This window comes from Callithrix jacchus, chromosome 15 (assembly GCF_049354715.1).
Source record: "Callithrix jacchus isolate 240 chromosome 15, calJac240_pri, whole genome shotgun sequence".
Lineage (NCBI taxonomy): Eukaryota > Metazoa > Chordata > Mammalia > Primates > Cebidae > Callithrix > Callithrix jacchus.
This window is the reverse complement of record NC_133516.1, coordinates 39,183,047-39,200,327: the sequence shown is the minus strand read 5'-3', so window position 1 is coordinate 39,200,327 and position 17,281 is coordinate 39,183,047. Positions and strand designations below refer to the sequence as shown.

General features: G+C 38.0%; 1 protein-coding gene across 13 annotated transcripts in view; it reads left to right on the top strand.

Annotated features, from left to right (window-relative positions):
* The window catches only part of DNAH12 (dynein axonemal heavy chain 12), a 346,345-nt gene that overhangs the window by 194,243 nt on the left and 134,821 nt on the right, over positions 1-17,281 (top strand). For 11 of the 13 annotated variants that reach the window (XM_078351228.1, XM_078351230.1, XM_078351232.1 and 8 more), the window contains 10 exons: positions 804-998; positions 5,111-5,244; positions 5,729-5,891; positions 6,592-6,672; positions 7,022-7,198; positions 9,792-9,923; positions 11,801-11,890; positions 13,114-13,254; positions 15,145-15,386; positions 17,008-17,155. In XM_078351228.1, the coding sequence (XP_078207354.1) occupies positions 804-998; positions 5,111-5,244; positions 5,729-5,891; positions 6,592-6,672; positions 7,022-7,198; positions 9,792-9,923; positions 11,801-11,890; positions 13,114-13,254; positions 15,145-15,386; positions 17,008-17,155 (1,503 nt within the window). Of the gene's footprint in view, positions 1-803; positions 999-5,110; positions 5,245-5,728; positions 5,892-6,591; positions 6,673-7,021; positions 7,199-9,791; positions 9,924-10,348; positions 10,391-11,800; positions 11,891-13,113; positions 13,255-15,144; positions 15,387-17,007; positions 17,156-17,281 lie in introns of those variants that run through there. The other 2 variants (XM_078351239.1, XM_078351240.1) reach the window with 2 other exon arrangements.

The following is a 17,281-nucleotide window of genomic DNA, read 5'->3' as shown; positions in this document are numbered from 1 at the left end:
TTTTTAAACAGGATCATATTCTACATACTGTTGCAAAAACTTTTTTTTAGTTATTTTATCTTATCATCCTATAGCACAAAATACACTGTGTATGTGTTTTGTTTTTGTGTTTTTTTTTAAATTTTTGTTTTGTTTGTTTTAACTAGAGATGAGGTCTCACTGCTCTGTCATCCAGGCTGGAGTGCAGTGATACAATCATAGTTCACTGCAACTTCGAACTCCTGGGCTCAAGTGATTCTCTTACCTCAGCCTCCCAAGTAGCTGGGATTCCAGGCATGAGATACCACTTTATTATTTTTAACAGTTGCATGAAATGCTAATATGTGGATGTTTTACATTTATAACCAGTTCCTTACTGATTGATACTTCATGGTGGCGCGTGCCTGTAATCCCAGCTACTCAGGAGGCTGAGGTAGGAGAATTGCCTGAACCCAGGAGGCAGAGGTTGCGGGGAGCCGAGATCGCGCATTGCACTCCAGCCTGGGTAACAAGAGCGAAACTCCGTCTCAAAAAAAAAAAAATGTTAATATATATTTCTATACATACACATCTTGGCAAACTTTTATGATTTTCTTTATAAGGTAAATTCTTGGCAGATACTTGTTTTTAAATTACAGAATTTTGGAGTTGAAAGAGGTTTTCTGACTACAAACTACGTCAAAGCCATTCTATTGATATAAAACCAAAATTTTACAGATATTTATAGGGAGCAATAAAACTTCTTCATATTCTAATATCCGCTAATCTCATTACCAGCTTATCTATGTTTATGTACAAGGTTTTTATTTTCTGATATTCCCTAGGGTGTTCGCCCAGTAGCTCAAGCTGGCAATAAACATGATGAACTCAGTCCCTTAGCCCTGTTTGCTTTCTTTGTGAATCGCTGCAAAGATAATCTTCATGTCGTGGTGGCCTTTAGCCCCATTGGAGATGCCTTTCGAAATCGGTTGAGACAGTTTCCATCTCTCATCAACTGCTGTACCATTGATTGGTTTCAGGTTTGTAATTTTTCTTGGTTGGAGGGGGAGGCAACTAACTCCTTTGGAATTTTACTGAAACGATTTATTCTTTGTGAACAAGTCATTTTGTTAAAAAAAGGTATTTTACTGAAATAGTCAAAAAACTTTATTAATATACATTCAGCAAGTGTTTCTTGATCACTTACTGTAATGACAGGCATAATGTTTGGCACCAGAGACTGCTAAGACTGCATGATCCTCACAAGGAGCTTACACTGTAGACTGGAAGACAGAAAAAGCAGTCAGCAATCATGATCATATAAGAGAGCCATAATGTTGGTGTGCAAAGGGTATACATATGAAGACAGTGAATTTCTGAATCATGAAGATGAATTAGTTACATAGAGGGAGAGTATATTAGGAATCAATAGGAAATTTATATGTAAAGAAATTTATTATGAGGAATTGGTTCATATGATTATGAAGCCTAAAAAGTCCCAAGATCTGCAGTTGGCAGGTGGAAACCCAGGAAAGCCAGTGGTGTCGTTCTAGTCTGAAGGCCAGCAGGTTCAGGAGCTGGGAAGAGCCAATTCATTCCAAGTCTGAGGTGGGGGGAAAAAACAATGTCCCAGCTTGAAGGCAGTCATACAGTCGGAATTTGGGGAAGGGTCAGCATTTTTGTTGTGTTGAATTAAACAAAGTCGGACAGGCCAATTGGCTGCAGCTCACTGACATTAGGGTGGGCAGTCTGCTTTACCTAGTTTATTGATTTAAATGTTGAACTCATGTAAAAACACCCTCACAGAAACACACAGAATCATGTTTGACCAAATATCTGGGAAGCTCAGTCAAGTTGACACATAAAGTGAACCATTATTAGTGGATAGTATGTGGAAAAGGAGAAGGATGGGGAAAGAATGGCTCGTCTACCCCACTGAAAATTGTTTGGTATAGCCGACTGGCATTAAGGGCAGGAGCAGTTGATGTCTCTGGTATAAAACCAAATTCCTAGGAAAACCTTGCAAGGTATTGGGATTGGCAAGGTATTCCTAGGAATTTGGTTTTATACCAGAGACATTACAGTGGCATTAACATATTTTTAAATCATCTGCATTTAGGGGGGAAAAAAAAAAACAGCTGGAAGCTGTGTGGTGGGTGAATTGGAGTAGGGCAAAACAAGAGACAGGAAAACCAATTGGGGAGCAATTTCAGTCATGCTGGAAGCAAATGGTGAAGGCCACTGCCTCACCTAAGACAGACTGTCACTGCCTGTGTAAAACGATTTGGTATTCATACTTTTCAGAACTGTAGCTCATGGTACCTTCTATTTAATTGTTTTATGCCCAATAGTAGGTAAAGTATTGGATAATATTTTTTAAAAATTAGTTTCTGGTACTAATTTGTTTTATTTTCTTTTGCCTATTTATTATCAATTGTATTCTGGTTTTGTTTGGGAAATCACCCTCATGTAGCTATGTATTAGAGGGATTGAATCATGGCTGGTCTCTCTCTCTCTTTCTCTCTCTCTTAATCTATTTATTTGTTTATCGAGACAGGATCTCTGTCACCCAGGCTGGAGTGCACTGGTGCAGTCATGGCTCATTGTAACCTCCACCTCCTGGGCTCAAGCTATCCTCCTACCTCAGCCTTCAGAGTAGCTGGGACTATAGGTATATGCCACCACACCCAGCTCATTTTTAATTTTATTTTTTATAGAGACAGGTTTTCTCTATGTTGCCCTGGCTTGTCTCCCACCTCGGCCTCCCAAAGTGCTGGGATTCAGGCATGATCCATTGTGCCTGGCCCTAAGTCAATATTGGTGCTCTCATTTCTCTTGCTAGTGATTGTTTGATACCTGGGCCCATGTATGACCCATTCCTTGCCAGTGGGTCCTGAGGTAAAATCTGCTAGAGAGCTTTGGGGAAAAAAAGTATTTTCACTATACAAGGTGTTGCATGGTAGGAAAAGGACCTTTTTTGTGATGGCCATAGCTGCAGCAGTCATCATTTCACTATAATGGGACAAGCCCAAGGATGAAATCAAGTGTACTGAGAAAAGGAACAAAAAGATGGAAGGAACGTGAATATTTGATAATATGATTGAGCTTCTAAATGAAGCAACCCTGGAAATTCCCTGCTTTTGGATATTACTCCATAAAAATATGCATCCTCTTTTTTTTAAGACACAGTAAGACTGGTTTTCTGCCTTTTTAGTCATAAATATTCTAACTGCTACAGATCATATTAAATATGTATGATTATTAGCAAGATGATTAAAAATGAAGCACCCAGAACACAAAGATAAGTCTCTGTAATGTTTTTTTAATGATACATAAGTTATATGACATTTAACCTGGTATTTTATAAAATTTCACTGATCTTTTTTCTTTTCTTCTTTTCTCTTCCTTGCCATCCAGTAACACACTAATCTTAATCATCGATCTTTAAAAGCCTTTTAGATTTAAAATATATATTGGTGCAATTGGATCACACGAGTATAATAATCTATTAATTTAAAAATGCCATATGCTGGCAGTATATGCTTAAAACTTTTGACTAATGGAGTACTTGAACCAAAAACATTTGGATTTTACTAGGATGTAGGGCTAGACACCAAAAAAATTGGTCTTAAAATGTATATTGTCTGTTACAAAGGAAAAAGATTACAGGCATCTTATTGAAACTAAATTGAAGGAAACCTGGAAAATACTCAAGCGAGCAAATAAAGATGAATGATATACCAGGTATTGGTAAGTGAAGAAAACTCAGTGTGAAAGACAGTAATGAGGGAAGGAATGCTGTTTTATGAAGACTGCTCTTGGAAGGCCTTCCTGGTAAGTCAATGTATGAGTTTGGGTACAAAGGAAGTGAGAGCATGAACCATATGGAGGTCTGAGGGAAGAAGGTTCTAGTCAGAGGGAAAAGTACATCCAAAGGCCCAGAGGTAGGAGCATGCTTGGCATATTCCAGGAAAACCAGGGAAGGAACCATTTCACTAAGATGGAGAGGACTGGATAGGAAGCAAATCTGTGGGGAAGAAAATTTAAAAATCAGCTTTGGACGTTATAGCAGAAATTGTGATGGTCTGCCAATAACAGAAACCCAAACTAAACATACAGAGTTTTTGTTGTTGTTTTTGAGATAGAATCTTGCTCTGTCACCAAGCTGGAGTGGAGTGGCACTACCTCAGCTTACTGCAATCTCTACCTCCCGGGTTCAAGCGATTCTCCTGCCTCAGCTTCCTGAATAGTTGAGACTACTGGTACGCGCCACCACACCCAGCTAATTTTTGTATTTTTGTTAGAGACAGGGTTTCACCATGTTGGCCAGGTTAGTCTCGATCTCTTGACCTCGTGATCTGCCCACCTGAGCCTCCCAGAGTGCTGGGATTACAGGCTTGAGCCACTGTGCCAGGCTGCACATAGTGTTTTTTAAGTGTCATATGAAAAAAAATCTAAAGGTAAGCAGAGTGGGGCTTTTGTGGCTTGACAAATTCATGAGGATCCCAAGTTATTTCTGCTTTGGTTTCCTTAGCAGGCAATTTCCATTCTCAAAGTAACTTAGGGCTGAAGGTGACTGCTGGAGTGCCATTGTTCACAACTGTGTTCCAAACAAGTAGAAGAACAAAAGTAGGCCACAAAAAGGACATCTAAGCTCTGTGTAACTCTCTAAAAAGTCTTCCCTGAGGTCCTCACCCAACAGCTGCTTATGTGTCATTGGCCATTCTGAATTCTGAGGGAGTCTAGGAAATCTAGTCTTTTAGCTGGGTATACTGCTATCTAGAATAAAATTGGAGTCCTAAAGAAGAAGGGGCTAGTAGATATTGGGTGGGCAACTGGCATGATAAATTTGGGTTATCTGCTAGGCATACAAGTGGAAGAGTTGGGAAGGCAGTGTAATATATCTTTGATAAATAAAATTTCATTGATCTTTCCTTTATATTAACCTATTTTTATTTTAATATATAAGAATATTAGGTATTTCAGAGACCTTAGTCCCTCTAATTCTGCTTTCATTAAAGTTTTAATTTTCTTAACACAAAATTATTCTCCCACAGGAAGTCATGTAACTTATTATGCATTAACTTACGGAGTTGGAGTGGGACTACTATTCATCTTAAATTTCAAGAATGTTTCTTTTCTTTATTTTTAGCCATGGCCTGAAGATGCTCTTGAACGTGTAGCTGTGAAATTCTTAGAAACACTGGAGCTTACTGAGGTTCAACGACAAGAGATAGTTCCAATCTGTAAACACTTTCACACCTCCATTATGGATCTTTCAGAAAGGTTAGTATTAGTAAATTTTAAAATGACAGTGAAGGGGTTTGTGAAGCCCATTTCCAAATTAGTTCACATGTATTTGCTATCTTATTTGCAGTCCCCTTTCCTACTGTACTTACCTGGTTTACATGATATCTTGGGTCTCTTACCAAGTTGGATCCTCCCAGCTTATGAAACGTGAAATAGCCAGATTCTTTCTGCTGCAGTTCATCTTTTATAGGCATATTTGTTGATTTGTATTTTTTTAAAGATAGGCTCTCACCTGATTTGTGCCTTTTAAATATGTCACCACTAGTTGATATTTTACAGACAAGACATTAGAATGTGGTAATATATAGGATTCTAGAGTCTTACAATGTTCAAGTACTCAGTATCTTCTGTATAAAATTTAATCTTTATTTTTAAATGTCTGTTAATAGTATGTTGAATTTACCTTTTTTTTGTGAAATCCATAACTTACAGTGAGCTATGTTATCTGCCTCTCTTTTAGGTTCTTGAATGAGTTAGGACGACATAACTATGTTACTGCTACTTCTTATCTTGAACTCATTGGCTCATTTCGACAGCTTTTGACAAAGAAGAGACAAGCTGTCATGGAAGCAAAACAACGATACGTGAATGGGCTTGACAAATTAGCTTTTGCTGAGTCTCAGGTAAATGTGATGAGCTGCTCAAGATGGTAATATATACTGAGAAGTGTAAGAAATAATCATACAAGCTATAATTAATTGAGAATATGTGATATGCCAGGCTCTTTGTTATGCATTTCACATCTATTCCTTCCGTTATTCTTCATAAGAACTGTGTAAGGTAGACACTTTTATGATCCTCATTTTACAAATGAGTACAGTAAGTTTTACGGAAGTTCGGTAAATTGGCCAGACCTCACAGACTCAAACATCTCGTTTGGTCTTTGATTAATTATTTACCATTTAAGAGAATATAACTCTAAGTTACTTTTTATTGTAAAACTGGTTAAATATGAGATTTGTGGTTTTTTGAATGAGTCAAGTGCTAGCAATACTTATTAGTGTTAGTTTAATATAAATAATGGAGATTGGTTGATCTTTTACCATATGTCATGCACATAGTATAACAGGAATAATTTGAGATGCTGCTTGTTTTCAGTCTACATTTCTTTCATGGCAACTGCATTCTTCTACTGAAGTCTTTTGTGAAGAAAACTGGCCCACACTTTCATAGTTTTGTTTATTGTGCAAAGAACTAGAAGAAAAAGTTAAGATTTTCTGCTCCAAGACTTTTATGGATACATTTAAATTTCTATTTTCTGCATTTGGTTTCAATAGCATTATAGCAGTGGAAACTTAATCATATTATAAACTGTCTCTTTAGGTTGGTGAAATGCAAATGGAGCTTGTTGAATTACAGCCCAAATTGGAGGAAGCTAAAATTGAAAATGCAAATATGATGCAGGTAGAGTATCCTGAATGTTTTTGATGTCAAAGGACGATTGAAATGTGTAAAATTGGCCTTGAAAATAAGGGTTAATTTTTGCCACCAGACTTCAGAGACTATACTCTTTTCTATGGACTGGCTGTCTTACTGGGTCCAAGGTGGGTTCTGCCTTTTGAAAGGCATTTGTGAAGACCATTGCTAAATTAGTTGGCATGTATTTGTATTTCTCCTCATTTATTACAGATCCTTCTGTCGTTCATAATGATGTTAGACTCCCTAATTTTCAAATATTCTTTAGTCCAGAATTCAGAAAACAATAGGGTGTTTGAGATGCATTTTTATTTATCTTTATCTTTCACTTCTTTAGATTATTGAGATAGAGTCTATACAAGTGGAAGCGAAAAGACAATTTGTGAAACTGGATGAAGAGGTGGCCAGTGGGAAAGCTGAAGAAGCCCAAGCTCTGAAAAATGAATGTGAAAGTGATCTAGCAGAGGCGATTCCAGCCTTGGAAGCAGCTCTGTCTGCACTGGATACACTTAAGGTCAGTATTTGAATTAGCTGCTTTGTATTTCATCAACCAAGGGAAACAAAATATGGGCATTTGGCTTATTAGATATAGCTCTATTTCAGTGGGTGGTATTATCTGTTTTTGTACAGTCAAATGAAACTTTCTGCTGAACAGTTTGCCTTTGAAGGCTGGGTGTGGTGGCTCACGCCTGTAATCTAAGCACTTTGGAGGCCAAGGCTGGCAAATCACCTGAGGTCCGGAGTTCAAGACCTGCCTGACCAACATGGTGAAACCCCGTCTTAAAAAAAAAACAACAACAAAAAAAACCCCCCAGCAACTTGCCTTTGATATATTGTTGTTTTGTATTTTTGCTTTTTTTTTTTTTTGAGACAGTCTCACTTTGTTGACCCGGCTGGAGTGCAATAGTGCAATCATGGCTCACTGCAGCCTCCTCCATCTCCTGGGCTCAAATGATCAGCCTGCATTAGCCTCCTGAGCAGCTAGGACCACAGACACACATCACTATGCCTGGCTAATCTTTTTAAACTTTTTTTGTAGAGACAGAGTCACCCTCTGTTGCTCAGGCTGGTCTCAAACTCCTGGGCTCAAGGGATTCTCCCACTTTAGCCTCCCAAAGTGTTGAGTTTACTGGCATAAGCTGCCATGCCTTGCCTATTTTTGCTTTTTATATATTATTTATAATTTTCATTCAGGATTTTCTAGTGGGAATGAGATGAACAGACTCCTGGAGGCCAAAGTGGTTCTGTACATGGACTGGCAGGCATATGTTAAGTAGAGTGTGGAGCTAGTCTTCTGCAGCCTCCTGGACCTGCACACACAGAAAAAACTTAAAGGCCATTTCCAATACAGCTGCGAGTGGCACCTATCGTTACCACATTATGTTGTACATAATATTTTACAATGCTTTAGGCAAGACCAGAACAAATGCACCAACCACAGAAGGAGAGAGAACATCTGTTGACTAGGGGGTCAACAGTATATTCAGGCCCCATCTTTGCCTTTTTTCCTAATCAGTTCTCTAACTTTCTTTCATGTAACAGACCTGACAAGACTGTAAATTCAACCTGTGCATAATTCAGCATCTCACAGGATCAAACGCTATCTGATTTTCAGTAACATCAGCCCTTCAGTTATAAGACAAGAGATTATTTTAGGGCATTTAAAGAAATTTCCTAGTGCTCTCAATGTGCTGTGAATCAGTAATTTAAAACTCTGAGCTTATTATTTTCTTTCTTTATGCTCTCAGGCACTTTTTTTTTTGAGACAGGGTCTCACTCTGTCGTCCAGGTTGGAGTGCAGTAATGAGATCATAGCTCACCACAATCTGAAACTTTTGGGCTAAAGTGATCCTCTCCGCTCAGCTTCCTGAATAGCTAGAACTACAGTCACATGCCACCATGGTTGGCTAACTTTAGCACATTGAAGAGTGATTTATTACCCTGTGATCTTTCTACATTCTCTCCTTAGAGATTTATTACAGCAGCTACTTAATTGGACAAAGCCTTGTTTCAAGAGGCACTCTATTCTAGGTGACCGTGAGCATTAATTTAAGTGGCTTCTGTGTTCCATGAACTTTCAGCACTCCCTCCTCTAATACAGGATTATTGATGCCTTCAAACTCTCACCAATTAGATCATTAATATTAGGTTCCCCTTTCATTGAGAGTCTTATGCTTGTACCCTTCCCGGTATCAAATGCTATATTACCTGAGTTAGAGTTCAGTTGTAGAGAAGAGAGTTGACTGTAGTTAGCATAAGCAGACAAGGATTCTTCAGGGAATTTTATAAGTGGATTACAGGATTGTTGGAAGAGGTAAAAGAATCAGATTCTAGGCTGAGCTTCCGGGAATAACTCACAAAGCCACAATGCAGAAATGATCTATCAGAGCAGCTGTCCCTCTGAGTAGGAAGCCTGCAGAGCCTTCCTATGATGCTATGTAATTTCCACTATAATCTAAATATTGTCACAATGGATGTCTCACACCCTACCACTCTCCCCATTTATTGTCTGAATTCTAATATCACTGAAGTGATCTGGAACCTAATTCTCACCCAGAACGCTAGTAGCATGAAAGATACATAGGTGTTAGCCTTCCAACATTTACATCACTGCAAGAAATGTCAGAAATATATGGAATGGATAAGTGAATCTTTCTAACTGTCATGACAATATATACCTTTTTAGAAAATAGGTTTGGAATTGGGACCTACCTCTTCTTTCATCTTCTTCAATACAACTAATATATATAAGCAAATATAGAATTAAGTCTTTCTCTAAATTAGGATTCTTAACCTGGGTTCTATGTATGCATGTGGTATGTGATTGTATATGTAAAAAATTATATTTTCCAGTGGGTTTATAGCTGCCATTATATTCTCATAAGCATCTTTGACCTCTCCGAACATTTGAGAATGATTAATCTTAATCTGTGCTGAATTCTCTTGCTAATTCTTTTATAACCACATAAAGCCAAAAAAAAAAAAAAAACCTTAGATCTCAAATAGAAAAGGGTGCTTTTATTATTCCCCAACATTACTTTAAAATTTTTCATTATTTAAAAGTAAACTATTCTGAGGATGTCCTGTTGTTTTTTGTTTGTTTTTAGCCAGCCGACATTACAATTGTGAAATCAATGAAGAATCCTCCAGCTGGTGTTAAACTAGTTATGGCTGCTGTTTGTGTCATGAAAGATATAAAACCAGAAAAAATTTCAGATCCTTCGGGGACTGGAGGCAAGGTAATAACTTGACACAGATTTGAGTTATATTCATGAATGCACAGAACTTGTCAGCAGCAACTATTATCAAATATCAACAGTACCCCAATTAGGGAAGAAACACTTTTCCAGATATTGTCTATGTGTACTCTAGGGTAAAGCTAAGGCGATGTAGTGTCAAAAAACACGTGGTTCCAGACCAGTCTGGCCAACATGGTGAAACCCCATCTCTACTAAAGATACAAAAATTAGCCAGGCGCAGTGGTGGGCACCTGTCATCCCAACTCTTCAGGAGGCTGAGGCAAGAGAGTTGCTTGAACCTAGGAGGCGGATGTTGCAGTGAGCCAAGATTGTGCCACTGCACTCCAGCCTAGGTGACAGAGTGAGACTCCAGCTAAAAAAAAATGTGGTTCTAGTTGCTTCCATCCCCTTTTCTGTCTATGCAGAATTCTCCACTACCATGGGCTTGGAACTAAAGGAACACCAAGGTAACTGTACTTTTCCAATTAAGATTCTCTCTGGGTATTCCAAAAAATCTGCAAGCTAAGCAATATAATGAAGTTGCTAAAAGCATGTGCTCTTGAGTTAGAATGTCTGTATTGAGAAATCACGACCCCGCTAGCAGTGTGACCTTGGTCAATGAATTTAACCTGTGTGGGATTACATTAAAAAGAGGGTACTCAAAATATCTGCCTCATAAAGTAATGTGAGGATTAGATTAGTTAATATATATGAAGTTCTTAGGTATAAAACCTCACAAACAGTGCATAATAAATGTTAGCTGTTATTATTACTATTATTATTCAATGATATATCCCTTAAGGAAGGCATAGTATCCATTCTAAACTGAATTTACAGACTTATTTCCTTTTCAGGTTATTGTAATACCTGGCTTTAAATTCCTGAATTAAAGAATTGGAATTTTTGTGGGGGGGGCATTGAGATAATAAAATAAGTAGGCTCTTATTAAGTTATTCTCATTTACAGCACACACACACACACACACACACACACACACTCCCTCCCTCCTTCTCTCCCTCCTTACCAGGCTTCTGGAAGTAGAAAAAAGAACTTTTGTCTGGATATTTAAACTCTTTGCCAGCATAAGTAGCATGCGCTTTTGCTCTGTGGTTGGCAGAGCAATGCATAATCTTTGGCCTTCTGATTTCTTCTTTAATTTCACTTGGAGAGCCTAGGTAAGTGAGGAGTTTGTCTTTAAGGAAAAGTTTGCTACTTTGTTACTTGAAAGAATCAAAGAATAAAGGAAAATAAAGTTTGAAGAAGTAAAAATTTACTTATATGAAATTGTGATGGTGTTTATGCAAGTTGCTTAAGTTTTCAAAAGAAATAATCACATTTTTCCTTTCAGCGTTTACTTTTTTAAAACAAATTCAATCTATAAATGCATTTGCATTATTTAAAAATATTTTATGTTTAACATGTTCTTGGGGAAAGTAGTCTTAATTTCCAAGAAGATGTAAATTGATATTTTGAAATATGATTCAGCTAGGCATGGTGGCTGACACCTGTAATCCCAGCACTTTGGGATGCTGAGGCAGGTAGATCACTTGAGGTCAGGAGTTGGAGACCAGCCTGACCAACATGGTGAGACCCCATCTCTACTAAAAATACAATAATTAGCCGGGTGTGGTGGCAGATGCCTGTAGACCCAGCTCCTTGGCAGGCTGAAGTAGGAGAATCACTTGAACTCAGGAGGCAGTAAGCTGAGACTGTGCCACTGCACCCAGCCTGGGTGACAGAGCAAGACTCAAAAAAAAGAAAAAAGAAAGTATATGATTAGTTTACGAGGTAATGTCTGTTAAACTTCAAGAAGAAACATTTTACATCTGGCATCTTTAATTGCAAATGTAACAAATTTCCATAAATTTTATTTGTAGATATTAGATTACTGGGCACCAAGCAAAAAACTGCTGGGAGATATGAATTTTTTAAGAGATTTGAAAGAATATGACAAGGACAACATTCCAGTGAGTTGCATTCGTTTTTTTTCTATAAATGTGACTTGGCTAAGATATATAAGAGCTTTAATATTATGCAATAGTTTACAACACATATAGAAATAGTTCATTTTAGTATTACGATACTAGATACTACATTTATTAATGATACTATGAATTCCCATAATGTTTAAAACCATTCCTCTTTCAGATAGTTAAAAATTATTTAATAAGTTACTCTTTTAGTGTATTATTGACTTGAAAGAGTTTTCTAAGTATCTTCTTATAATAGTTTATTTCTTAAAATCTGATAAATGTGTATGTAAGATTTAAAAAGTATAGCACATTCTTTTCTATCCAGATTGGTATTTGTAAATGTTTAATTGTTCTTTTCCCTTGTTTCCATTTGTTCTTTCATCTTATATCTTTTTTTTTTTTTTTTTGAGATGGAGTCTTGCTCTGTGGCCAGGCTGGAGTGCAGTGGCATGATCTCTGCTCACCACAGCCTTCCTCTCCCGGGTTCAAGCAATTCCCCTGCCTCAGCCTCCTGAGTAGCTGGAACTATAGGAGTCTGCCACCACCCCCTGGCTAATTTTTTGTATTTTACTAGAGACAGCATTTCACCATGGTGGCCACGATGGTCTGGATCTCCTGACCTCATAATCCGCCCATCTCAGCCTCCCAGAGTGCTGGGATTTGAGGTGTGAGCCACCATACCTGGCCTTTTTTTTTTTTTTTTTTTTTTTTTTTTTTAGATGAAGTCTGGCTTGGTCACCCAGGCTAGAGTGCAGTGTCCATCTCTCAGATTCAAGTGATTCTCCTGCCTCAGCCTCTTGAGTAGCTGGGATTACAGGCACCTGCCACTATGCCCAGTTAATTTTTATATTTTTAGTAGAAATGGAATTTCACCATGCTGATCAGTCTGGTCTCGAACTTCTGGTCTCAAATGATCCACCAGCAATGGCCTCCCAAAGTGTTGGGATTATAGGCGTGAGCCATGGCACCCGGCCTAAACTTGAAAGTCTTTTAATATTTTTGGAAGTAACATTTTGCCCCGGTATCTGTAATAAATTTGCATATTTTGCTCACAAATGTGATGTATTTCTGCTACAATTATACTTAAGTTATCTCAAAATACTTATTTTGACTTTTAAAGCCAACATCATTTTTATACAAATGTTTTTATTGTATATGAGTTTTTTCCATCTGATGATTATGTGATCTATATTGAAATTTTAATCTTTGTTGTATAGGTGACTGTTATGCAGAAGATTCGTAGTGAATACTTAACAAACCCTGAATTTGATCCCCCTAAGGTTGCTAAAGCTTCTTCTGCAGCTGAGGGTCTGTGTAAGTGGATCATGGCAATGGAAGTGTACGACAGAGTTGCAAAGGTATTTTGAAGATTAGCACATCAGTTTTCTACTAAGATATTCTCAGGAATTAAAAGCTGTGCCTATATTTACTAGTTAAGAAGTTTCTCAAACTGACCACAGAGAATTTGTCCTGCAGTAGCATATAATCATATATTGATTGCATACCTAGTTGACAAAAATATTACTTGTGCATCACATAACCTGTTTGGGGCTGCAGTGGGTGGTAGTGATGAAGGAGCAGGGATGATGAGTAGAATTAGTCAGACTTATTAGCTTTAGGATCCAGGACAAAGGGGAATTAGGGTTTGATGAGGCAGAAGCAAAGAAAAATCTAAAACATTAAAGGGAAAGTGCCAGATTAAAAAGTTGATTCAAAGGATCAGAAGTAGGGGATCCAGTAGAGTTAAGAGGAAGAGCATGGATAGATCCCTTGAAACAATAACATGCATTGATATAGAATCTTTCATGGAATACCCACTGGGTCCAAATTTCTGGGAGAGCAGAGAATAGTTGGGAGCATTTTGTAAATTTGTCTAGCAAAGGACCAGGGCAATAAAGGCTTTGCCCTTGTAGCTTGCAGAATTCTGCCCAGGGAATAAAGAAATGTAAATAACAAGGTAGATGAAAACATGTGGTAGCATGTGTTTAAAACAAGCTCAGAAGATAGAATAAATGATCAAACTGTAGTAATTGGGAAGGTCTTCCTAAATGTCCTAAATGATGTATGTACATGTACCTATAGAGAGGTAGAGACTTGGTTAGTTTCAAGGGAGCAGACCTGAATAAACCTGTTAAAGAAATAAAGTTAGTTTTATTTAGGGTGTCCTTCCATTAAATATCTTGTCCCTTCACATAGTAGTCTGATGGTAGCTCAGCTTATTTCCATGTGTTCCACGGGATGTGTAGAATCTTGTGGAACCTTTTTACAAGCAAAGAAAACAAGGCACTCAGGCTTTTTCCTGCCTTCCCACTCTACACCTCCACACTGCCATTTTTATTCTGATACAAGCTGCCTCATGTTGATACAGAAGCATGGAAGGGAAATATGCCCAATGTCTTCTTTGAAGCCTGAAGTAGAAAAGAGAGCTTCCTGCTTGCTAGCTACTTATTTAACACATTTTCTTTTGTGATTTCAATGCAGAGGAGAGAAAGCAGGGCATTTTGTGTCTGATATGCTGCTCTCTTTCTCATCCCTCCTTACCTTCAGCTTCATTCATGGCAATTTGCCAGAAGGGTTAGGTCAGTCTGCTTTCTAACGGGCACAGGCTCTCTCTGGTCATCTTCTGCATTCTTTGTACCAAGAGCTTGGAGGATGCTCAGTGATCCAGATGGCTAAACTGCATTCTTGATAGGCTGATGAGCATAAGAAAACACCTTGAGGAAATCCCTTTTCTTGCAGTCAACTGTGGCTTTTCGATATTTGTTGAGGAAAATGCAGTTTTGGTTAGTGAAACTGAGCATCAGGGTTTTCTTCCTGTGTATTTCCACCATCACGGCTGTAATCCTGGTGAGGCAAATGTAAGCCTCAGTCTGGGAAGAAAATCACAAGTTTGGAAAGGAAAAAAAAAAAACATATTAATGTATTTAAACAAACACTTATTATTACATGTTACATGTTTTTCTCTGTTATTTGACAGCAGTTGAGAGACACTATTTTGAGACATCTTGTGACATTTTTGCTACATATTTTGACATTTTGTTAGCCCAGAATAAATTATCTATTTTATAGGTGACAATTTGCTAGTCTAGATTTACATTTTATTTTGTATGTAAAAACAGAATATTTAAGGCAAAATGTTTATGTATTTTATTATGCATTTCTAATCCATAATATCTATAAAGGAGGAATTATATAGATGCCAGTTTTACATAGTACACATCATATCTGCATATATTGTTCCCAAAAAGGTAGTGGCTCCTAAGAAAGCTCGCTTATCAGAAGCTCAGAAGTCTTTAGCTGAGACAATGAAGCTTTTGAATCAGAAAAGAGCAGAATTGGCAGAAGTAGAACATCATTTGGAAAATTTACAAATGACGTTTCTTGAGAAAACAGAGGAAAAGGCTGCTTTAGAAGACCAGGTGGAGCTCTGTGCTAAGAAACTTGAAAGAGCCTCACAATTAATTGGAGGACTGGGTGGAGAAAAATCAAGGTCAGATTTCTATTTGTTTTAACAAGATTTAAGAATGTCAGCTTTGAATATGTGACCTTCTTTGGGTATTTATTGTGATTACTGATTTTACAATAGCTGGTTGAGAATGTGGGATTCTGGAAGACACCTGGCCAGGCTTCTCTAAACAAGGATACAGTGTTGAGAATGGTGTTTGCAAATTGCTTTCAAAAAAAATTTTTTTTTTAAAACAAGTAAAATAAGGCAAATGGTAACAATTTCTTAATCAAAGTGGTGAGTATGTAGTTGTTTGTTGTACAGTTCTTTTTAATTTTATGTATGTTCAAAATTTTTTGTAGTGTTTGGTGGGAGTAGTGAATGCATGGTTCAATGGTTCAATTTTATGTTAAAGAAGATGTAACTAGCTTGATCTAACAAAACCAGTAAGCTTTCTTGTAATGTATTTACTTGGATTAGACAGCCAACTATTTTATTTATTCTATTTGTTGAATGAATAGCATGATAAGATAATAACAAGTCTTTGACAAGACTTTGCAGTACAGATTAGATAGTTTGGGAATACACTTTTATTGTGTGGGCTTTATTAAATGGAAAAAATATCAATCTTAGTAACAGCATGTCAGCTTCTTCTTTTTTTGAGACAGCAGTCTTGCTCTTGTCTCCCAGGTGGGGGTGCAATGGCATGTTCTCGGCTCAGTGCAACCTCTGCCTCCCAGGTGCAAGAGATTCTCCTGCCTCAGTCTCCTGAGCAGCTGGAATTACAGGCGCCTGCAACCACACCTGGCTAATTTTTGTATTTTTAGTAGAGACAGAGTTTTGCCGTGTTGGCCAGCCTGGTCTTGAACTCCTGAGCTCGTGATCTGCCTGCCTTGGTCTCCCAAAGTGCTGGGATTACAGGCATGAGCCACCACGCCTGGCCATATGTCAGCTTCTATACAGCATAAATGTAATTTTTGGTAATGAATTACAAATGTTCCTATGTTTTACAGTCTAACAATAAATACTGAAACAAATAGCACAGCCACTAGACCAAATCATCTGAGAGAAAATTCTTAGGTAAAATGGTGGTGGTTTCTGGCCGGGTGCGGTGGCTCAAGCCTGTAGTCCCAGCACTTTGGGAGGCCGAGGCGGGTGGATCACGAGGTCGGCAGATCGAGACCATCCTGGTCAACATGGTGAAACCCCGTCTCTACTAAAAACTACAAAAAATTAGCTGGGCATGGTGGCACGTGCCTGTAATCCCAGCTACTCAGGAGGCTGAGGCAGGAGAATTGCCTGAACCCAGGGGGCGGAGGTTGCGGTGAGCCGAGATCGCGCCATTGCACTCCAGCCTGGGTAACAAGAGCGAAACTCCGTCTCAAAAAAAAAAATGTTGGTGGTTTTTTTTTTTTTTTTTTTTGCCTTTTCTGAAGGGCCAAGTCCTGTAAGAAGTGCTTAATATTCTAATAATGAAAGGAAGATTGTCATTCACATAATACAGATATATGTTATAGCATGTAAGAGCTAGAAGGGTTCCAAGCTGGTTTTACAGATAAGCAGGTGCCCAACATTTTATAGCTTTTTGTTACAGAATTGCCCTTTTGATTACTGTCTCTCATCATTCTCTGCTGTAAATCTGTTTTGCCTTTGGTTGATGGCACAGATGGGCTCAAGCTGCAGATGACCTTCAGATAACGTATGAAAATTTAATTGGCGATGTCTTAGTATCAGCAGGGGTAATAGCCTACCTTGGTGCTTTCACGTCCGGCTTTCGACAAACATGTACAAAAGATTGGAGCATGTTGTGCAAGGTAGTGGTTTTATATTTTGTAAATCTTGTTTTAGAGCATCCAAAGTACCTTTTGGGATATTTTTTGGAAAGGATGATAATGAGGACAGAAAAGAAATCACTGAAAACATGGGGTCTTTCTTTTTTT